At 39.5% G+C, this 24493-nt stretch overlaps 1 protein-coding gene and 2 long non-coding RNA genes across 4 annotated transcripts; all 3 read right to left on the reverse strand.

Moving 5' to 3' along the window:
* Nucleotides 1–3374: 3374 nt before the first annotated feature.
* Nucleotides 3375–4165, reverse strand: LOC146516958 (uncharacterized). The gene is made up of 4 exons (XR_014874452.1): nt 4099–4165; nt 3917–3990; nt 3708–3755; nt 3375–3571 (listed from the first exon to the last, which is right to left on the reverse strand). It is a non-coding gene; the product is annotated as an uncharacterized LOC146516958 (long non-coding RNA).
* A 10623-nt stretch (nt 4166–14788) lies between these two features.
* Nucleotides 14789–15814, reverse strand: LOC146516959 (uncharacterized). The gene is made up of 4 exons (XR_014874396.1): nt 15701–15814; nt 15503–15576; nt 15323–15382; nt 14789–15119 (listed from the first exon to the last, which is right to left on the reverse strand). It is a non-coding gene; the product is annotated as an uncharacterized LOC146516959 (long non-coding RNA).
* Nucleotides 15815–21074: 5260 nt separating this feature from the next.
* On the reverse strand, nt 21075–23958 carry odam (odontogenic, ameloblast associated). 2 transcript variants are annotated; one of them, XM_085162087.1, is made up of 10 exons: nt 23841–23958; nt 23672–23737; nt 23549–23584; nt 23414–23461; nt 23019–23264; nt 22834–22890; nt 22620–22742; nt 21590–21619; nt 21400–21483; nt 21075–21257 (listed from the first exon to the last, which is right to left on the reverse strand). In XM_085162087.1, the coding sequence occupies exons 2-10, from the start codon at nt 23729–23731 to the stop codon at nt 21222–21224; spliced, it is 720 nt and encodes a 239-aa protein (XP_085018213.1). In that variant the 5' UTR covers nt 23732–23737; nt 23841–23958; the 3' UTR covers nt 21075–21221. The 2 variants fall into 2 exon arrangements, with proteins under 2 accessions (XP_085018213.1, XP_085018212.1); XM_085162086.1 differs by having other exon boundaries at nt 21590–21622; nt 23841–23957.
* Nucleotides 23959–24493: the final 535 nt, after the last annotated feature.

The following is a 24493-nucleotide window of genomic DNA, read 5'->3' on the forward strand; positions in this document are numbered from 1 at the left end:
ATGTTCAAATAATTTTATCATTCCAGTGTTTGCAGTGTTGCAACATAAAACACAAGGAGAGAATGGCAAAACGGAACTAAAGATAAACTACACTGGGAGAAACTAAACTACAAAACAGCAAAGCAGAACATGAAGGAAGGTGGGCGAAGGCACATGAAGGTTGACAGCAGGGAGAACACACGGTAGATACACAGACGGACCAGCAATCAGCACACAAGTAGACACGACTTAAATACACACTGAAGAACACAGGGAGATTACACACATGTGGGAAACACAGCTGGACCTGATGAGCCTGACAAAACGGGGGGGGAAGCAAAACTGAATACAATGACGTAAGACATGGACCTTCAAAGTAAAACAGGAAACAGTTCAGAAAGACGAAGACGTGACACTGAACTAAAGCTACACTAAACACGAAGGCACAAGACACTAACCCTAAGAACAAAACCTTAAACCAGAATAAACTGAAACATAGGATTATAATATTCAAAACACAATAACTAAACAATCAGAACATAAATCGTAATACAGATAAATACAAAAATACAAGAAACTGAAAATGCTGGGTTTAATTTGTGTTTCTTGATTATTTGTTATTCATGGTTTTCACTGTTAGTGTTTTGGTTTCTGTCCTAGTATTTCTAGCTCCCTAGTTCAGTAGTATTTCTTGAGTTCTAGTTCTTAGGTTTTGGTATTTGGCTTCCCTGTGTTCTGTGTTGTCTACTTGGTGCTCCCATCCCACGTTTCATGTTCCTATGTTCTCTGTCTCCCCGGTCTATTTGTTAAGTTTACGTATCTTGTGTTCAGTCGCTATGTTTCCTGTTTTACTTTGAAGGTCCGTGTCTTATGTCATTGTATTCGGTTTTCCTTCCTCCCTGTCTCATCATGTTCATTCGGTTGAGCCATGTCTCCCTCCTGTGTTACCTCTGCATGGCTGTATCCCAATTCAGGATCTGCAGCCTTAAAGTACGCAGCCTTAACGGTCCACAAGGGCCACGTACTCAAAGACCATTAAGGCCGGAAGTGCGAGGCTTGTGAAATGGGACGGTCTAGCCTCCGTCGTGCTGCCCGGGTTGCCTAGCAACCATGATACTAACAGCTGGAAACGTTTCATACAGCATTGTTTGACAGAAATGAAGGAGAAAATCTTTTATTCATTTGTTTGTTTGTTTCTACATGAGCTTTGATCATTCTCTGATTAAGGTCAGCTATTGAACGGCGTATATTTTAAAGTAAAGGCTTTAAAACCAAGTTAGTACAAACGTCACTAATGTCACATAACTTTGCCGACATGTGGCCAACAGTAATGTTTTAATGTTCTTCGTTAGTAAACATTTGCACATAAATAAGTGACATAATATTCAGTAATATAAAGTTTATTCTTCAGGTGCCCCTCATCCGCTGTTTTTTTTTCGGCAAAATTATCCACACCCACCGCTGCGCTATGCATTCTGGGATATGTTGAGCCACGAAGTCTACACCGCCACATCCTTAAAATTCAGGGAAATGAAGGACACATTTGAGGGCCGCATTTCGAGTAGCCTTTGGATTGGGACAGCCTTCGTTGCGTCGCTGTGACGTAATCGGCCTTAAAATGCGGCCTTTAAGGCTGCAGACCCTGAATTGGGATACAGCCCATGTCTTCCCTGTATTGCCTCAGCGTTCTCTTCATCAGCTTTCCTGTGTTTCCTGGTTCCTCATCCCTTGGTTCTGGTCCACCCTCAGGTTATATGTTTATGGTTAGTTTTTCCTAGTTTAGGTTTTGTTCATTTTCTCTGTTCTACCTGTTTGCAGTATTGATTATCCATAAATAAAGGCTCGCCTTCTGTTCAAAACATTCTCCCGCATCCATGTCTGCATTTGGGTCCCCATTCTTCTAACACATATCTGCCTCTGCAGCTGTGACAGAGACAGTCTGCTGCAGCTGTACAAATAACATTTTTACTCTCAGAATTTTGTGCACGGATTGTGAAGGATAATTTTTATTTGCTTGGATGAATCTGTCATTTTAGTACATCTTATTGTATCTTAACCTTTTCTCAACTTATCTATTCATCTTATTGAACATCACTTTCTGTAAAATGTTCTGTAAAATGGATATTTTTCTCTCTACAGATCACCAACAACAACAATATCTCCCTGCAGCAGCTTCTTTCTGCCTTCCTACAAGCACTTGCTACAACTACTAAAACAGCTACACCCACTATAACTCCCTGTAATCATAAAGGAAACTAAAAAACCAAAGAGTGGTTTTAAGCCAGCATTGCATTTATGACGCCAGGACAATGTTGCTTGTTTTGCTTTACTTTTTCTCTTTTCTAAATCAAATCTTGACTTTTGACTTTCTGATCACTGTTGTGTTTAGTAGCTGCCAAATAAAGTTCATCAGTGAAAATCAGTTAGACTCAAAATGTATTTTGTTTGTTTGTTTGTTTTTCACAAATCATCATTGTATTGTATGGATTGGCACAAGTTGTTGTTCACAGATTCTGCCATTTTTTCTCTGTACACAATCACATGGAATTTTAATTCAAACAATTGAGATACTCTTGCAGAATTGCAGACGTTCACCTTTAATGTGGGTGGGTCTTTACAAAAATATGGCATCAACTGTTTAAGTATTACAAACATTTTTATCTTTAGTACCCAATTTTCAGCAGCTCAGTACTAATTGGATGGCCTGACATCATTTTATATACAAACATAATGTTTTCATGCTTTGACTGAAATACTTAAGTCTATACACCATGAACATCACAAATACTGTGTCTCCTCCCTTCAGATGTTCTTCTTGGCATTTACTACAGAGTCTTCGGTTGCTGCTTCTCTTTATCTTCAGTTTTGTCTTTAAAAGCTGCTGTATTGCTTTGGTAAGTGGACTGATTCTTATATAGTGCATTTCTACTCTCCCTGCTTTATACCACAAGCCACATTCACCCATATTAACTTTCCCAGCTAACATTCACACACGTTCATACTCCAATGGATGCATCAGAGTAACTTGGGGTTACTAACTTGGGCCAAGCATTTTGCATGCAGACTGGGGAAGCCAGGGATTCAACCACTAACCTTCCTAATCAGTAGATGATCTGTGCTACCTCCTAAGCTCCAGCCACCCCTTTTTCAATGTGTTTTTGCACTGTGATGCATTAATCAGCTGAGCAAGAGTAGAGAGTAAGACATTTTTCATTGAAAATGATCTGCTTTCTGAAAATAATTCAGAATTTCAAAAGATTTTTGTTTTTCTGTTAAGCCACAACACTGACCTATGAATTGTGCAAGCTTTTTTAAACTCTCTATAAGACCAAGTCATTCAAAAAGTAAGTGGAGATTTTTAATAATCTGTGTGAATAAACTGTGAAAAACAAGGATGCCGTTCAACATGGGTTTTTATTCATTGTTGGTTCATTTTCAATTCATTCTTTGTAACAGTAATAGCTGTTGGTGAAGGAGCAGCTTATCGTATAGCGGCAAGAATCGCTGCAAGGAGCGTTGGATTCTGCAGAAGTGTTGGATTCTGTAGAAGAGCTGTTATCAGGGCAAGATAACTTGTGGTAGTCCCAGTAGTCTGCAAGAAAATAAGTAATAAATATTATTACATGGGATAATGCATTCTCTGTTGAATGGCTTTCTGTGGATATGATAATATCGGAGAGTCCAGTGTGTCTAATGTTCAAACGTAGAAAGACAAACATGAGACTCACCCCCTCGCTAGATGAAGAACGTGCATCACGCTCGTGTGCTGAGTCAATCTGTTTTTAAAAAAAAAAACACATGCAAATGTGTTGTTTGGATATGACAGTACAGGAACACTGATACAGTCTCTGGTGACAGAATTACACACACAGTACAAGATATAGTTATACATTATATATTAAAACATTCATTTAGTCTTCAGTCATATTACACTTACAGGATTTGCCAGAGCAAGGCTCAGCAGGCATCCAAGCAGAAACACAACCTTGATCATGGTTTCAGTGATTTCACCTGTTAACAATAATTCTGATGAGATGTGGTCAAAACCATCAGCAAAATCACCATTCCACCAACATTACACTGAAAACAGAAGCAATAAAGGATTATGAGAAATGTTACCGTCAGGTCTTCACAACTTCAGCAGACTGTCTCAGAGATGTGGATGATTGTGTTGATGTTGTACTGACAGCAGAGCTTTTTATACACAGTTGCAAATGATGATTTAACCTCATTTGCGTAACTGTTGGGAAATTGTGATTCTTAGAAAACATCCAAATCTTAATAAGGAGAAACACCATTGGGCAATAATCAGGGACACACCTGAATTACACCTAATTCTTAGTAGGTATGATTTCTGTCAGAAATTATACACCATGGTTGGTTTTGTCTAACATTCGAATGTGAAACTGTGGTGTACATTGTCCTTACTTGATATCAATTTTGGTCTGAGATACTTAAAACTAAAGGGTTAAGTACCAGTCTTCCAGTCAGCATTCAGTGATATTTTCTTTTGTCCTAGAGGTCCTAGATGTTGTATTTCATAGAATAATACTGGGGATTTGTGGTCTGTTGTGTATGCAAGAGTTAATCTTGTTGCAAAACTAAACACACATACAAAACTAAAATGTGTTTGTGAATGTTCCTCACGTACAATTGTCTACACGTAAAAATATATGAAGAATTGTCACTATGTCCTCTCTATCTTTATATCTATATAATAAATCTTTGTGTATTACCACTGCAGTTTCAATTAAAAGAATTTTTAAAAATGCAAGTGTCCATGACCATTTTTATTTATCTTCTAACATCCAGGGATCCTCATGATGTGTTTCACAGTGTCTAACAAGCTTTGTAAAGTACGTTGATGCATGCTCAATCATCCTGGTAAGGAAGTCCAAAAACTGAATCTGTTCATCTTGATGTGGCGTTTAGAGTAGGAGAGCGCAGTTTTTAGAGAAAATGCTTCTCAGCTGTTCCGATGCTCGTAACACATAAGCAATCACTAAGGACTTTCACTTGAAAAAAAAGTAGTTGTCCTACTCTCCTGTCTTGCCTTGGGCATTCTTTAATCAAATCGCTGGAGTTTGAGGACATGAACTGATAACTTTCTCCTTCAGGATTTTATGGTAGAGAGAAAAGAAGTCACTACCACTGTTAGTTTTACCACTGTCACTGTTTTAGTTTTGCACCAAAGGGACTGGCCTAATGCCTCAAACTTCTCAAAAACTGTCTGTCTCATCAGTCCAAAGAAGATTTTACCAAAAGTTAGACGCAACAAGTCCAATACAACTTTATGAAGCTAACTTCTGTGTGATGGCAGCGATACTGCGGTGGGTTGTTGAAGATATCCTGAACTTTTGTCTTTGTAACTGCTGCTGATTTTAGCTGTTAACTGATGTTAGCCAGCATTAGTGAAACCTTCTCAGAAGTTGATGTAACAGTGTTGGACTCAGCCTCTTGACAAATAAGCTCTCATACAATGTGAGAATGTCATGAAACTGTTTATCAGCGGGAAAGTGTGATATATGTAGTGTGATAGGGCACTCGAACCTAATCCTAGCAAAATGTTAGTTCATGACCTGGCTGGTTTTGTTGTTTAGTCAGCTCTTTTTTGGTGTGGTATAGCTCTAATTTCAAAAACACAAGCAAGGACCCACCTTTCCTGTTCTTTAATTAATAATAATGATGGACTGCATTTATATAGCCCTTTTCAAGACCCTCAAAGCACTTTACAATTCCACTATTCATTCACACACTGATGGAGGCAAGCTACAGTTGTAGCCACAACTGCTCTGGGGCAGACTGACAGAAGCGAGGCTGCCATATCACGCCATCAGCCCCTCTGGCCATCACCAGTAGGTGAAGTGTCTTGCCCAAGGACACAACAACCAAGACAGACAGAGCTGGGGATCGAACCGGCAACCATCCGGTTACAAGATGAGCTTCCCCACCCCCTGAAACACGGTCACCCAAATTGAATAACTTTTAAGTTTTATGTGGGCCATCTATTAAATAAACTCAAAGCTATAACAGTGACTCATTTCCCAACAATCCCTGATGCCACACTGGGTGTTGTCTGTTAATTGCCTAAGCTGGTAAAGCTCCTGATTTGTAATCATAGCGAGGATTTCCATCTGTTTACCAGTTTGCAAACACTACAGGGTGGAGACCTACATTACGGTGGTAATGTGCAATGTTTTCTGGTTATATTCAGATTAATGTTAACATTTCGGTATTGGACAAATCTATTAAACTGTGTTATTTCTGATACTTGTGATGAAATGAGTCCAACATAATTATATCAGCTTGAACTGTGAAATAAATGCCAGAACATTTTTTTTTTTATTTTGAGTGTTTGTTGAACCCTTCTGATGAAATGTTTCCAAAAAGATATTAAATTTTAATTTTCACATACATGTATTTAAATTTGTATCATATTTGCTACATCTGGCAACAAAAAGTCACAAAAGTAAAAAAAAAAGATCAAATATGTTACACTTGGCTTTACAGGGCTAGTCGTCAGCCACACCTTGAAATGTCGAGGAGGATGTAACAAAGCTGATCCAGTAACTGCATATAAGAGAAGCTGAACAACCAACCTCCTTGAGACAATCTGCTGCAGCCTTACAACTGAAGGTGATTAAATCTTTACTCTTAGCATTTCTTGAGTAAGGATTGTGAAAGACTTTTTTTTTTTTTTTGCTTGAGTGAATTTGTTGTTTTAGCATATCTTATTGTCTTTAATCTTTTTTCAACAGGTACATTAACTGAAACAATACTGAAAGTACTTCTGCTTGGATGCTTCTTGTGCGGGACTCTGGTTAAACCTGCAAGTATTATCATAAGTGATATATTAGCAGATATTACTTTAATATGCAAATACAAGTAATACCATATGATGGTGAGTGCACACGGACACTATGGTGACTCTCACCACAGCTCACATGAGGCGAGTGCTTTCTTTCGCCTCCACATTCAAATGACAGATGAACTGTAAAAGCTTTGGGGGGGGGGGGGGGGGGGGGTTCTCTCTACAGATCACCAACAACAACAATATCTCCCTGCAGCAGCTTCTCTCTGCCCTCCTACAAGCACTTGCTACAACTACTATAACAGCTGCACCCACTATAACTCCCTGAATCGTAAAGAAAACTACATTTCAATGAGTGGTTTTAAGCCAGCATTGCTTTTATGAAGCCAGCACAATGTTGCTTGTTTTGCATTAGTTTTTCTCTTTTTCCAAATTGAGTCTTGATTTTTTTTTTTTTTATTAAATCTTTCTGCCTAAGTCACTGCCTAATAAAGTTCATCACTGAAAATCTGACTCAAATTTTTTGTATTTAATTTTTACATACACCTTTCTATTTTTAAGCCCACAAGTGTCATGATCCTGGGCCATGTTGGCCCAGCATTCTTAGTTTTCATGTATTTTTGTATTTTGTTCTTTATTTAGGCCATGGTTCCTGGGTTGCTCTGTTAAGCTGTTTCTTATTTGATTTCCCCTTGTGACTTTTACCCCCTGTGTGCCCCTCTGTGTATCTGTGAGCCCTTGTCTCCCCTCCTTGTGTGTTATTCCATGTTTCCCCAGCCCGCTATGCCTGTGCTCTCCTGTATCTCTCTCTCCCCCTGTCTGCACCTCTGTGTACTTCCTGTTTTACTTTGACAGTCTCCCGTCAGTGTTGTGTTACTCCTGCCGTGTCTTGTTATGATTATCTGTGTCAGCTGTGTTTCCCGTGTGTTCCCACTTCCCTCGTTAACCCTCTGTGTATTTATGTGCATGTCTCCCTCAGTTCAGTGTCGCGTCGTCAATGTCTCCTCCCTGAACATGTGTGCTTTTCTGTGTTCCCTCGGTCCTCAGTTAGCATTCCCAGTTTAGTTCTGTTTCTTTGTGAAGCCTGCAATAAAGCAGTGATTTTGAGTTCAGCTTTTTGTCTCCGTGAGTTTTGCGTTTGGGTCCTCATCTGCCTCCACACAGCCAGTTCATGACAGTAGTTTTTGTACACAGATTTTTTCTTTTTTTTTCTCTGTACACAATCACAGTGAATTTTCAAACAAACCATCAAGATAATGTTGAATTGCAGACTTTCAGCTTTAGTTCAAGTGTCTTTAGAAAAATACTGCATTTACTGTGTAAGAACTACAAATACTGATACCTTTCATCTGTAGACCCAAATTTTCAGCAGCTCAAAAATAGCTGGATGAATTGACATCATTTTATATACAAACATAATTTTTTATACTTTGATGGAAATAACACAAACCATAAGCATCAAAAATACCGTTTCTCTTCAGATTTTTTTTAGGCCTTTACATAAAGTCTTCAGGTGCTGCTTCTTTGTTGGTCTCTTTTTCTTCAGTTTTGTCTCCAGTATCTGCTGTGTGGGTTTGTGTCAGGTGACTGACTTGGCCATTGCACCTCAATAAATGGACAAACCAGTGCTGTGTCTACTCATTACCAATGAACGTGCAAAGAACTAATGATTACATTGTATCTATAGGCACTTTGTTACTAGCAGTCTAGCACAGACACAGTTCATTTGTTACTATTTCTTTAGTTGAATCTATGAACAACCACAAAAAAGAACATAGTTTGACAGGCAGAAATTTGTATTTTCGCACAAATGAATTGATTCCCAGAAAGCGGTTACAAAAAAACACACAAAAAAATAAAACCTCCAAAAAAGATCAGTTGTACTGTATTTGAAAGTCAGGTTCTTTTTCAATTTCAATTTAACTGAATTCAGTTCCAAATCACAATAAGTTGCCTCATTACACATAGCAGACAGGTCTGGCCCAGATCTGGTGTCAAGCTGGCACTGCTGGCTGACTTCTGGCATGGTAAGTGGTATGTCATCCAGATGTGGGCCAGGTCTGGCAATGATGGCACTATTTATGTTCCTATTTTCCTATTTTAGTTAGAAGACCCAAATACCATGTTGATATACTATACTGCTAGGGTAGCCAAATGCAGGTTTTACAGATTTGTGAGTGTACACTTTATCCAAAACATGTTGTAGCATGTTGTATAGGGCACTTTGAGTAATCTGGGAGAGTAGAAAAGTGCTGAATAAGAATCAGTCCATTCACTGTCTGAACAGAGTTTCATTATGTTACTTTTGCACTATTCTGTTCCGGCACATGTTGTTATTATATGGCTTGATTAAACTACACATTAGGCTGACATCTGGGGCCAGAGCTGAAACTGTTCTGGGCCAGCACAGGGCCAGCAGTGTGTCTGGAACCTAGCCCGTGGCTGCACACAACTTACACCAAATGGCCCAAATACCGCAAAGAATGACCGCCCTTTGGTGGCCCAGATCAGGTTTACCAGAGGTAAATCCACACATGGGCCAGCACAGGGCCATCAGTGTGTTTGCAACTGGCCTTGTGCTGGCCCATGTGTGGGCCACCTCTGGCAAACCAGACCTGGGATACCAAAGGGCCGTAATTCTTTGCGCAACCCACCAGGGAAAGGGGGCCCAGGCCCGTCCGGACCATGGCCCTCTTTCCCTGGTGGGTTGCGGAGTATTGGGGTGCCTACTGGGGTCTGCGGGGGAGCTTGCCCCAGGGAGGGGTCACTTGCCCCTCCCTTCCTTCCCTCCCCATCTCCAGCTGCCTCCCTCTTCCCGCTCCACCACAATCACCCACACATGCAGGGCCTATACAATACAATACAATACAACTTTATTTGTATAGCACGTTTAAAAGACCAGCAGTACACCAAAGTGCTTTATAATAAAAACAGGAAAATTAAGACAATAAATAAAAGACTATTAACAAAGTACCACATATGTCATCAGGTTAAGGGCACTAATTATACAGCAATAAAAGGGAATATAAGAACAAAGTTACTAAGAACAGATATAGCTAAAAGGTAAAGTACATAAATAAGAAATTACAGTACATAAAAGTACATAAATAAGAAATTGAACCAAATATAAAAATAGGGACACTAACTAGATGGAAAAGCTATGTTGAATAAATGAGTTTTTAAACAGGATTTAAAAGATAAAACGGAGTCTGACGCACGGATAGCGATAGGAAGGTTGTTCCACAGATTCAGTGCAACCAGGGCAAAAGCACGGTCACCCCTAGATTTAAGTATAGATCTAGGCTGAGCCAGGAGTAATTGGGCTGAAGACCCGAGGGCTCGCCCAGCAACATATAGACTAAGAAGATCGACAAGATAACGAGGGGCTAAATTATTTATAATTTTAAATGTGAGCAACAATATTTTAAATTCAATGTGATATTTTATGGGTAACCAATGCAACTCAATAAGAACTGGGGTGATAGAGGCATGCTTTCTAGTGCCAGTCAGGAGGCGAGCCGCAGCATTTTGGACAAGCTGAAGTCTGTGAAGGAGAGTGAAGACCAAAGTAGAGGGAATTACTACAGTAATCCAATCTAGAAGTCACAAAAGCATGAATGAGCTATACAAGATCTTTATGAGGAACATAGTGCTTAGTCTTAGCAACAAGGCGCAGTTGGTAAAAGCTAGATTTGATTACTGAAGAAACTTGTTTGTTAAATTTGAAAGAGCTGTCCAGCAAGACACCTAGGTCACTAACTGAGTCAGAGAAAGAAGTGGCAAAGGAACCAAAGGTATCAGCTGATAGGCCCCTAGGGATATGGTTGCCAAACACCACAATCTCTGTTTTCTTTTCATTCAGGATAAGGGAATTGTCTGAAAGCCATTCTCTGACTTCTCTCATGCACTCGAGGAAGCAGTGCAACGAAGGAGCAATGTCGTCATCATCTAATTGAAAATAAATTTGTATATAATCGGCATAGAGGTGATAAGAAATGTTATATTTTTCAAAGATTAAGCCTACGGGGAGCATATATAATGAGAATAACACCTGACACACCTTTACCTTGGGGTAAAGGTGTGTCAGGACACCTTTACCTTGGGGTAAAGGTGTGTCACCAGGGTGCAGGGGAGGCATCCCCCCCTCTGTCCCCTTCTGGCTGCCTGTGCCTCAATTTTATCCCACAACTTAGACATTCACATTACATAGAGTAGTTGTCAAACAGCTAACAGATCATCTGCAGAGGAATGGTTTATTTGAAGAGTTTCAGTCAGGTTTCAGAGTTCATCACAGCACAGAAACAGCTTTAGTGAAGGTTACAAATGATCTTCTTATGGCCTCTGACTGTGGACTCATCTCTGTGCTTGTCCTGCTAGACCTTAGTGCAGCATTCGATACTGTTGACCATAATATCCTATTAGAGCGATTAGAACATGCTGTAGGTATTACAGGTACTGCACTGCAGTGGTTTGTATCATATCTATCTAATAGACTCCAATTTGTGCATGTAAATGGAGAGTCCTCTTCACACACTGAGGTTAATTATGGAGTTCCACAGGGTTCAGTGCTAGGACCAATTCTGTTTACATTATACATGCTTCCCCTAGGCAGCATCATTAGAAGACATAGCATACATTTTCACTGCTATGCAGATGACACCCAGCTCTATCTGTCCATGAAGCCAGATAACACACACCAATTAGTTAAACTGCAGGAATGTCTTAAAGACATAAAGACCTGGATGGCCACTAACTTTCTGCTCCTTAATTCAGATAAAACTGAGGTCATTGTACTCTGCGCTGAAAAGCTTAGAAATATGGTATCTAACCAGATTCTTACTCTGGATGGCATTACCTTGGCCTCCAGTAACACTGTGAGGAACCTTGGAGTCATTTTTGACCAGGATATGTCCTTCAACGCACATATTAAACAAATATGTAAGACTGCGTTCTTCCATTTGCGCAACATCTCTAAAATTAGAAATATCCTGTCTCAGAGTGACGCTGAAAAACTAGTTCATGCATTTATTACTTCCAGGCTAGACTACTGCAATTCATTATTATCAGGATGTCCAAAAAACTCCCTGAAAAGCCTTCAGCTAATCCAAAATGCTGCAGCAAGAGTACTGACAGGGACTAGAAAGAGAGAGCATATTTCTCCTGTTTTGGCTTCCCTTCATTGGCTTCCTGTTAAATCCAGAATTGAATTCAAAATCCTGCTCCTCACATACAAGGTCTTAAATAATCAGGCCCCATCTTATCTTAATGACCTTGTAGTACCATATCACCCTATTAGAGCACTTCGCTCCCGCTCTGCAGGCCTACTTGTTGTTCCTAGAGTATTTAAAAGTAGAATGGGAGGGAGAGCCTTCAGTTTTCAGGCCCCTCTTCTGTGGAACCAGCTTCCAGTTTGGATTCGGGAGACAGACACTATCTCTACTTTTAAGATTAGGCTTAAAACTTTCCTTTTTGCTAAAGCATATAGTTAGGGCTGGACCAGGTGACCCTGAATCCTCCCTTAGTTATGCTGCAATAGATGTAGGCTGCCGGGGGATTCCCATGATGCATTGAGTTTTTCCTTTCCAGTCACCTTTCTCGCTCACTATGTATTAACAGACCTCTCTGCATTGAATCATATCTGTTATTAACCTCTGTCTCTCTTCCACAGCATGTCTTTTATCCTGTCTTCCTTCTCTCACCCCAACCGGTCGCAGCAGATGGCCGCCCCTCCCTGAGCCTGGTTCTGCCGGAGGTTTCTTCCTGTTAAAAGGGAGTTTTTCCTTCCCACTGTCGCCAAAGTGCTTGCTCATAGGGGGTCATATGATTGTTGGGTTTTTCTCTGTATCTATGAAGCGCCTTGAGGCGACTTTTGTTGTGATTTGGCACTATATAAATAAAATTGAATTGAATTAAATTGAATTACTCACACTCTCATAACACATACATATAGGACCTTGGGGGCACGCTACACGGAATCCAAAAGACCATCAGGGTGTACAACCTCACCCCTGGCGTCGTTGCCCACCTCTCAGTTTTAAATACATGTAGACATTGAGGGCTATCAGGAGGGGCTATGGGCTTACCTTCTGCTCTCTGGCAGGTAGCTCCATGCCCTCCTGGGTTTTAAAGGCACCCTAGAACAGACATGCATCAACACTACATATGAGCGGGCGGAGGGAGGTTTGGAGTCTTCACACACCCCCGTTCTCTGCGGCCTGCTGGAATGGGGGGCCAGGAGGAGGAGTTGGCCGTCCGACTGGGGTCTGGAATGTGGGGCCTCCCTGCTGCTGCCGAGTCGGGGCGGTCTGCTTCTCCCCACCCCAGGGAAAAGGGTAACACTACCTGGGTCTGGGTGCAGTTTCCCCCTGCAGGGGCAAGGGTACCTAGACCTGGGGCTTAGAGGACGCTTGGGGAGTGTGATTGTGTGTACAGTGTCTCTTTATGTCTGTCTCCACGTTGGGTGAGTGTGGAGTAATTGCATATGAGAGCATGAGGGTGGGAATGGATGTTTGTATCTGTGTGTGCCTGTATGTCTGTATCTATATGTCAGGTCGGGTATCAGACGCCACCTCTCTAGGGACATCTCAGGACCTCTAAGGTATGGAGGCCTATCTCCTCCCACCACTTCCCCCGGTGCGTTGGTGGTTCTTTGTGTCCGGGGATCGGCGTCCAGGTACACACCGGCTCACTCCTTGGTGGCTGCTTGTCGGGGCCTGGAGCCTGGGGCTTGCTCGGGCCACTTTGGGGGTGGGGTGCCCTCACCTTCTGGGCCTGGGGCTCAGTCACTCTGGCACAGCCGTTGCTGCTGAGTGACCCCTCATCTGGGACTCTCCTCAGCTCTTTCTGGGATAGTGGCGCGGCTGCCCCTCTGTTGGTCTTCCTTGGTCTCTTGTGTTCTGGGGGCCTCTGGATGTCTGGAGTTTTGATCTCGGGGCTCCCCACACCCTCTAGCAGATCATTACATGAAGGAACCTTTTAAAAACAAATGCGTCCATGCTCACAGGTGTACACACGGGTGCTCACACACACACAAACTACACCCTTTTTGGCTCCTACCTCAAAGCACACTGTGCGCTGTCGATTTTACGTCCTGCACAATAATGTTTAATATTTAGTATTTACTGTTATATTCCCATAGATCATCGTGATGTTGTTTATTATATTGCTCTTTTTTTTTCTTCCGCTTGTTTTCTCTTTTTTCTTTCTCAACAGGTGATCCAGGTGATTGATAGATGTAGTTTTTGTCTGCTTATTTTGTTGGTTTTTGTTTTTTGCCCTTTATCCCCGTCCCTCTTCCCCGCTGTCTTTCTTTCTCCCTTTTCTTTTCCCCAGTCAAGTCTGTCCCGTATTTAGCAAGTGAAAATAAAATAAAATAAACAATAAAAGGTGAATCAAATAGACCATTACGGCAAGGCTGGGATGGTCCATTTGGTAAAGTAAATCCGTTGGGCATCTTTCTTTGCCTTTAGACAATAATTCTGATGGCAAAAGAGCCAAACGGGACAGGCAAAAAAAACAAAAAAAAAAAACGCATTAATGTGGATATAGCCTTAGCCATCTCCTTCCGATGTGGATGGTAGCTACTTTTGGAGTGAGTAAATTTCCACCACTCCACATGTAGGTGGTTTAAAATGTTATCTGAATCTGAAATCTTAATCTTAAACTCTGTCCAGTATATAAACGGTCTTAAATAACGAGGCACACTGACAGGCTATCACTTTTATGTCCTAACTTGCCCCTTGACCCTCCATTGCTAAACTGTTTCACTATGAATGTTCCTACTGAAAAAAAACCATCAGGAATATAACTTTCATGTTAATGCTACCAACCTCGGCAGCAGCTTCTAAATATTAGGGAAGCACAGTCTACTCAATTTTAGAAAACTTAAGAAAGTTTATTATGTAATATCATTGATGTACCATAATTTAAACTCTATTTTAGATCAACAGTGTTCATTAGTAAGCACCTAAATAGCTGCTCACATCACATGTGATGTAAACTCTTTATTGAAAGGGGAATATAATGGTTAGCTGAGGGACTTAAATTTCTTACAAACAGAAAAACACACATTTTCTATTCATAAATTTTATTTGGTAGACACTGCTATGTTTTCTCATTAAAATATCACAAATTGACAGTTGCACTGCATGCTAACTTTCATTCAATAGTTGAATGCCAGTTTTTAACCAGTTACAGCCGGACGAGGGGTGGTTGCAGCTGTTGTAGTGGTTGCAGCTGTAGTAGTGGTTGTTGATGCTAGGCTGGCAAGTAGTAATTGTATGAGTAGCTGCAGCTGTTGATTGTTTAACTGTGGCAGTTGATTGGCTTCCTGAAAAACCACAAATAAAAATATTTATTATCAAATGCAGAGAAACGTTACATCTGAAAAACTAGAAACTTAGATATTTAGGAGGTTTGATAAATCACAAAGCAATAATCCACAAAGTAATTCAAATCACAGTACTCTGACTTGTGCATCAAAAATCATTTGCCATTTTGTAATGGAAAAAAAAAAATAAGAAAAGCACTCACCCCTGACCCAGAGTAAGATTCAGAGCTTGAGCGCACAAGTCTTTTGCGCGCCATACCCATCTGTAGACAATGATCAAGTTCAGTACTGCCTTCATTTTATTGTATTACAGTATTATTAATGGTATCTGAATGCATAAGTGCAAATAAATACGTAAAAATATGTGAGAATGTCAGACTTACAGGTTGAGTCAAAGTGAGGCTCAGGAGGCATCCAAGCACAAATGCTACCTTCAGCATGGTTTCAGTGATCATACCTGTTGAAATAAAAATGGTAATAAAGATTTAATCAAATCAAATAAGTTAATTAAACAATCACAATTCCACAGTTAATCCTATCCTGGCAAAGAAAAATTTGACAACAAAGACTCATGTAATTACGTCTAGTCCACTGCTGCAGCAGTCAGTCTCAGAGTGAAGGAAGTTGTTGTAGTGATATTCGGAAAGTTGAGCTCTTCTTATATACAGCTACCAGAGCACCTTTGTTAAGAAATGTCCCAAGGTGTAACTAATGATTAGAGCCAGAAACCACATAATAATCTTGTCAGCACCCAGACAGGGTAAACAAAAAGAAAAAAAAAACAAAACACTATGCCATATGAATTATAACTGGATCAGATTATTAGGAACCAAACTGTCAGTCAGTAATTAAACAACACACCCTGAAATTGTTCAAGTTTGTGCTCAAATATTGCACTGAAAATGAAGAAAAGCACAGAGTAATCTACTGCCAAACTGTATTCAGAGGTTGTTTGAAATTAGAGCGGTACAGTATGGACTCAAGCATGTTTAAAAAGGTATGCTATGAATTAAAATCTTCTCTTCTTGTTCAGTATGTAAATGAAAAAACAATTGCAATTGATAGTAAACAATCAGAATACTTTATTAATCCCTAAGGAAATTATGAAATTAAACTGAAATATGATAGTTATTGCTTAAGAGACAATACTTTTTGTCTTTATTTGTTGAGAACATGATGTATGTGAAAAGGTGTAATATATTAAAGGTCATTCATTATGACTGGCACTTTTACTAAGTTGTTCTTGTTTTTTTTTGTTTGTTTTTTAAATATCATCATTAAAATTATCATGTGAATATGTTGCACTTATTTTATATTCACCTGCATCAGAATAATGCATTTTCTTAGACTGAAATATGAACATAATGGAAAGATTACAGGAAATATCATATATACATACATATATTATGAATCAAGCTAGTCAATCAAGTTTAAACAGTAAACCTACTTAGGTATTAGCAAACACCTTGTCAAACTATAATTGGAACTAAAACCACAGAGAAGACAATGGTAAGGCATTAAGTCCAAAATAGCAATTATTGTTTTACTGCAAGAGGGGCTGTTAGAATCATTAGGAAATATGTGTTTCTCAATATGTCTGATACAAGTATCAACATATGATATCACTAGATTGGCTTAAAAAATATTTTTGTATTTTACTTTGCTTGTTCTCATGTCTTTATTAAGCTGTTGCTTGTGCTCAATATTAAAGAATATATTAGATAATTAATGTTGCAGTGGATAAGCTGAAGATTGCAACAGTATGTTAAATTGTATTCATTATATTAGTTGATTTCACTTACCATATTTTTCTGACCATAAGGCACACCGGCTTATAAGGCGTGCTGTCAATGAATGGGTCTGTTTTATACATAAGGCGTACCGGATTATAAGGCGCATTAAGCGAAACAAAACAGTCAGATAAGTCAAACTTTACTCAACTCATTCTTCTTGCTTTCTCCACTTCCGTACCATTGATTCATTAATGTTGAATTCTCTCACAGCTGCTCTATTCCCATGTTGTTGCAGTATATTAATGACTAACCTCGTATTGTGGATGGATTATCTCAGTTGTTATCCTGACTGAAGTTTGGTCCATTTACAGCAGCGGTCCACAACCTTTTTTTGCACCACGGACTGGTTTATGTCCGACAAGACTTTCATGAACTGGCCTTTAAGGTGTTGCGGCTAAATACAACAAAATAAAACCAGTACCAGCTAGTCCAACTTAGTAACCCCACAAACATCACTGCTGTTTAGTTTTCTCTCTTCATTTATGTTGGAAGTGATAGCAGAGCTGTACGTTTGAATTTTTTCAGAAATCTCTCAGTCAGAACATGCTATATCATATTTGGGTGGAAACTAGCAAGCTAACTTTCTGCTAACTTCTAGCTCCGTTAATTTAATAAATTCTGTTTTCATGGACACCTGGATGTTAAACTTAATTGTTACACCTGGTTAAGCAACAACGATGATCATGATATTAAAGATGAAAGAATTTAGACAGTTTTTAACTCTCAGTGGAGCTGCAGTGTTCGTTTGACTTTGGGACCTGAAGCAGACAGAGTTTTGGACCCAGATTACTCTGCGAGGCTCCTGACTACGGTAGCCGTAATGCTCCAACAATCCACCAAGTTGTGCGACTTTGTAGCTTACCAAAGTTTTTTGGACAGATTTTTGAGCGCCGTGTACCACATAAAATCGGTTTGAGGTCAGTAAGCACAACCAGAATTCATACATAAGGCACATCGATGTCGATTTTTGAGTCTGTGAAGGTTCTCAGTCATCCAGGCCATCGTAGTCCAAGGAGCTTGGAAAGAAAAATGTCTGGACTTCTTTAAGTTGCTTGAAGACGTTTTACCTCTAATCCAAGAAGCTTCTTTAGTTCTAGGATCAAATGGTGGAGAGTCCCAGATTTAAGCCCTGTGGGAGTGTCCCCCTGTTAGGTCTGCACTCGCAGGCCTTGCTGACTCAGAGACTTATCCCCATGATTGAAGCAAGACACTCAGAGCTTAGTCCATTTTAACTTCCAAGAGAAGCCAGTCTGGTCAGGATCCAGAACTTCAAGCTCCGCACCTGAGCTCAGCCCAGCATCCCCTCGCAGCCTTTTATTCAGTGATAACAGTTACAGCAACACCCCATTGTAAAACCCATATGGTGTGTTGTAAAAGTTGCGAGCACGTGAGTGAATGTGAATGTGTGTGCATGTGTGCGTGTGTATGTGTGTGTGTGTCTCTGTATAAGTGACTTGCTGGTTACAACTGTTTAACAACATCTCTAGTCATAAAAAAGGGTCATCTCAATCCTATAGAGCACCTTCGAGATGTGGTGGAATGGAAGATTCACATCACTGATGTGCAACCAAATTTGCAGTAATTGTGTGATGCTATCATGGCAGTGTGGACCAAATACTCTCAGGAATATTTCCAGCACTGTGTGGAATCTGCACCGTAAAGATTTAAAGCAGTTGTGAAGACAAAGGTAGGTCCAATTCATTACTAGGAAGGAATACCTAATAATGTATATTGTCCTTCACTTTAATTTTTTCTAAAACATATTAATGTTATATTGGGCTGTTACATTTTAATTGTTGGTGCAGTGCTGTCATAGAAATGCATTATTTAAAAATAATAATAATTTAACTTTTGGTTGTTTTTGTGGCATCATCTTTAATGAGAGTCTTCTTAGTAAAAATACTCATACTCCTCTATGGGGAAACTTTGCCCCCTCCCCTTTCATCTGTCCTCCTGGCTTCAGAAAATAAATAAATAAATCAGCATTACCAGGATAAACTGATCCTGGTTCATCCAGTTTATTGTGCATATTTTCTAGGACATACAGAGAACAGGCACCAGGAACCCTAAATCCAGTGTAAGGTCTTCACAGCCACCTAATAGCTTGATAGTCTTATTAAGAGAAGTAGAAAATACTTCTAGTGTCTGATTCATCAACAGTATGGTGAAAAAAGACCTCACATAGCCCACAGAAAGGCTACATCTGTCAATCTGTGGAACCAGCAATGAATACAGGAAGTCTGGATCGGCTCTTTGTTGAAAAAGTCCAGTCTTTGATAATATGAGTATTACCCAGTAGGCAGTGCAGAGCTTGGATGAGGACGATGGGTGAGGGGACTCACCCAGTTCTAACTGCCTCTATCCTCAGGATGTCTACCCTGCCTTTTGTACTTTAACACAACTTATTAGTAATTCCATCACATATGAATGTTCAGTCACATATGAATTCATTTCCCTTGATGTTTCATTCATTTTATAGCATTTTACTTCAATTGTCTCAATCTCACATGGACATCCATTTATAACATGATACCTTTTCAACTAATTTAAAAGAGTACTTTTCCTCACTTTTTCTCTTCAAACCTCTGTGTTTATTAATCACAATATATTAGCTGTAGCTGTATGTCTTAGTGAGGCTTTAGTCTAGTTAATGTTATCACCATGCTTCCTTGTTTAGTTGTAATTTCCGGTTTCCTGTGTAAGTCTTTCTTGTCCTCAATGCATGACTTTTAGTTATGCCCATGCCTCATCCTCCTTATGCGTTCCCACGTTCCTCTCCTAATGTTCCGTTCCTTTCCATCTCCCCAGTCTGTCATGTGTTTCATGTCTGTGTTTTTTTCATGTCCTATTGTCAAGCTCATGTTGTCACAGTCTTCATCTCATTATGTTTCTTGTTTTATTTTAAGCAGTCTCATGTTTCCATGTTCAGTGTATTTAGTTTTGCTTCCCTGTGGCGTCATGTTCATTTGTGTCAGCTGTGTTCCCCAGATGTTCCACTTTCCTCATTACCTTTCTGTGTATTTAACTCCTCTGTTTCCCTTTGTTCAGTGTTGGGTCATTTGTTTATCTCGTCTCATGGCTATAGATTTTTATGTCACTTCAGGTCTCAGGTTTTTCATGCTCCTGTTATGGTTTCCTCACGTCTTTGTTTTTGTATGCTCCTGTTCAGATTTATGTTCATGTTCATGTCTAGTTCTAACTGTTCCCATTTTAGGTTATCATTTATTTTTTGCCTCTGTCTTTGCCTTTGTTTTTGTTTTGTTTTTCTCTACCACCCTAAATAAACAGCTTGTTTTTTGTTGCACTTCAGTTTTGCCTCCTGTGCGTTCTGATTTTGGGTCCACACCAAAACACACCAGCTACTCAGCTGGGACAATAGCTTATTTTATTAAATTATACATGTCAAAATCAAACATTCTCTGAATCTTTCCTTATTTTTGATCGAACACTAATAGCCTCAGACAAGATCTGGGCTGTGTGCCATGTTTGCATTCCCCACTGGTTCAAACAATCCCAGCCCAGAAACACACACACAGAAAAAAACACAGTAAAAGGCCAGGAAGTCAGGTGTTAGAAACATTTCACTACTCAAACTGCATTTCTCATTAATCACATTAATCAGACTTACATTTTTATATATTTGATCAAGAATATAGACTATTAACATTTTGCAAAAGCACATAGATAAACTCTGTGATTGCACTCTTTAGTCATTTTGTACCTAAAAGGCTAGTTGATAAGTCCTTTTAAGTCCTTTCTCAGATGTAATGAGAGGTAAACCACAGCACTTCACTATCTTGCGATCCCACCTTTCTTGACACCCCATAATGGTCCTAGTTGGATAAGCCATGGTGATAATGGATAGATGGCATCTCACTGAATTAGAAATGACCAGTTCTCTTGTTCTCATGCTGCCATTCACCAAGGCTTTCTGTCACAATGTGCATCTAATCAAACAATTTTGCTATCTTAGACCTTAGAACAGAACCCGAGTCAGAATTTACTGACTAATATTAACTATGTTGCTTGTTTTGCATTTTCCTCACAAAAAAGTTTGATTGTTAACTTTTTAAAATCTTTGTTATTTGTGATATATTCAGAAAATTATTCCTGCAATTCAAGCTTTTATTTCTGTGTACAACAATGAACTTTCTGACACACATTTATCTGACAAACGACTTTATTTAACACGGTATGAAAGCACTGGAAAAAAAAAAAAAAAACAGTAGAATTTCTGCAAGTTTCAGTCAGGCTGTGGCCAAATACAGAGTATCTCATTTGTTGCCTAATGATCTTACGGCTGTGACATCTAAGGCTCAAACAGGAATGGGAAGTTAACCTGGCCCTAGAGAAATTAGAAAAAGGTATATTACTGAAAATCAAATTTCCCAAATGACATCAATGAAGGACTCTATGAATATGCAACATGCATTAATTCCTGTGCATGTGAAGCCTTTAAAGGGTCTGTACTTGTATAAAAATCATACCTCATCGACCCCAGGGCCAGATGCATCACCACGAGGATCAGGAGGAACTGTGGCAGACTCTTTCTTTGACCCCAGTGGCCATGTCTGTCACAGAGCAAAGTACAAACATGAAGCAGTTAAACAAAATGTCTTTTTTTTTTTTTTATTCTAATGTTTAATTTAGGTGAAATAAATAGCAGAGAACACTCACAAGTTCTGTCTGTGGCTTTGGCTTGGAAGCCTGCTGAAATTAGATGATAAGCATAAACATTAGATTACAAGCCTCAAAAGTCATAGCAGAACATGCCATAAACAGTAATTAAGTAGCAGCATTGTTTTTTTTAAATACCCATTAAACTGTCCATGAATTATATGCATGATTTGCATAAAAGTAGCAGGAAATGAGCTCTGCCATGAAACAAAATAAACTTACATAAGTTGCACCGATAAATAATTACATGTGTGAGTTGTCACCCAGCACTGAAGTGCTGATGTGCCACTGCGCTGGCATGAATTCAGCAGTTATCTGCTAAGACAGACTGACAGTGTGGTCAGTATGCCAGACAGCAGTCATTGCATAACAGCTAATGTACCCACACAGTCATGATTCGTGTGCAGCTATGTTATTATCATCAAGCCTTGCCTTTGACTCATCATTGTCTGTAGGTCTTAAACTTCAAAGTAGTACAGATGCTTGGAGCAGCATTTTCCATCATTTTGGTTTGTTTTACTAGTGGCTGTTTTTGCTGAATACATCTGTGCAAAGTCAGTAGAGTGAGAAGATGTGTTTGGTCTTATATCAGGTAAAAATGTTGGTCCAGTTTTCCCTAAGATGCTTATAGTAAGAGTAGAAACATTAGAATTATTTAAGTACAAGTAGACACTGCAATAGTTGTACACCCTTAATATCTGCACGTCCTTTTCCAGAGAAAATGTTTTTATTATATTTATTTTAGATAGATAGACAGACAGACAGATAGATAGATATTGTATTATTTAATACTGTTGGTACTTTAACCTTTTCGCTACTGTCCTTACTGCCTTGGAGCAACTGTGACCACATAACTTCTCCTGGTTTTAATAAAATATTATTATTATTAAATAATTAAATAATTATTATTAAAATATTATTCCTCAAAATGTCATTTTTCTTAAAAATGGGATTCCTTCAGTTTGTTTTTGATCATTTTACAAAGAGTGTGTGCCTTTCTGTACTCCAGCTTGTATTTATCATGTCTGACCTGCAGAGGGAGCTGTGGTCTCTGTGTTGTTCTTTCCAGGTTCTGCTGACCGTTGTTGGGCTGCAGCCCTGCATTATTCCTCTGCTGGGGATAGCCATAAGCTGGTACAAAGTAAGGGAAACCCTGTGGACGACAGAAACAATTTAAATCTCCACTGAGCATGTAAATAACTGTATTAACTCTTGCAAAGAGGGCATGATGTTTGATTTCATACCTGAGGCCTATGAAACTGAGGAAATCTGTAAGATGGATACTGAAACTGTGGAAACATCTGAAAATAAAAGTTTAAAAGGAATGGTTAATTCCTAATTTTTAGACGAAAATAAATTTCAGCACATCCAATCACATCACAAATCAATGATAAAAACAGAAATGTGTTTTTAGCCTGCCATATTCTACCTGCATAGGGTTTTGTGCCTGCTGAGGAATGTTAGGATTGTTGGGGTCCGGTTGAGGTCCAAGCTGCTCTTGTTGACCATTGGGGAAAAACATGGGTGTAAACTGGTTGCCCTGGTTGGGGACCAGTAGGGGTCCCTGTGGACCAAAAGGGCCTGCCACTTGAGGGTTTAAGTTCACCACCTGTGGGGTAAACAGCACCTCAGGCTGCTGCTGCTGCAGCACAAACTGGGGCAATATTGAAGAGCCCTGAAGAAAGAGTGTCTGGTCATGTCAACGTCAATGTTTTGTTTTTTTTTTAATGCAGATATTTTAACATTTCACTGAAGAAGGCACAGAGTTAGTCAAGGCAACAAAGAGCTGCATGGTAATTGGCATCTCATAAGCACGATGCATACCTGCGCTTGTCCCATAGCTGCAAGAGCTAATGCATTCAGTCTCAGGATCTGAATATACAAGAAGAGCAGAATTATTATGACTAATGTTGTTTCTTTAGCTGCCCAACACATAGAAAGGCTTTAGAAGCTCATTACCTCATTGCTATTGCTTGCAATAATTCCAATCTGGACCTATTGTCAAAGAAACAGTTGTCAAAACATTAAATGTGATGTTTAACACAACATTTTATGTAGATACACTATAAAGCTATAACTTACTGGCAGAGCAAAGCTTGTCCTAAACAGACAAATCAGCAGTAGAGCAGTGTGCAGCTTCATGATGTCCTGCAGTGTGTACAGACAAACTCAGTGCAAGCACAGAAGTTTGCTGAGCATCATACAACCACATACATTTCACAAAGAATATGTCCACAGAAGCAACCTTTACCTTTTCTCTGGTTCTGTGTCCTCTTTCTGTGTCTGCCTCCCGACCTTCTCTGCATCACGTTTAAATTCCTCCCATCTGAGCTGATATAGTCCACCACCGACCCATCCAAACAATATGCGGTCAGTGTGACAGACATTTCTCATGGCAACAGACTCAGACACTTACAACACAGAGCAGGTAAGTGTGTAATTAGGTGTAAGTCATGTCTCTAAAGACCATGACGCGTTCTGTTTCAAGTTGTTAAAAAGAGTCCAAATAATCTCAGTTTAAAACTTTATGCAAATACAGAAATTACAAAATCACCAGAGCTGCATGTTGAGGTCATCACTGTAGCATCCAGGTGTACTGTGTACATTCTTCACTTTGGTTCTGTGATCTCTTAAAGTAAGAAAAGCTTGTGTAAAGTGTAACACTGCATTTCATAATTATTATAATTCCAAAAGGAACTTTTGCATGTCATGAGAAAAAAAAGAAAAGCAGAAAGTTTGAGCATATATTCAAACATTTGTCACATCCCACTCAGTCTGATGTTGGCATCTAATTGGTGAATCATTTGTACTAATGGTTGAGTGTACTCAGTGTTATATTCACCAGGTTTCACTTACACCAGCCATTATACCAGTTTATTTATTTATACATTGTGCTCACTAATA

This window comes from Neolamprologus multifasciatus, chromosome 6 (genome assembly GCF_963576455.1).
Source record: "Neolamprologus multifasciatus chromosome 6, fNeoMul1.2, whole genome shotgun sequence".
Taxonomy (NCBI): domain Eukaryota; kingdom Metazoa; phylum Chordata; class Actinopteri; order Cichliformes; family Cichlidae; genus Neolamprologus; species Neolamprologus multifasciatus.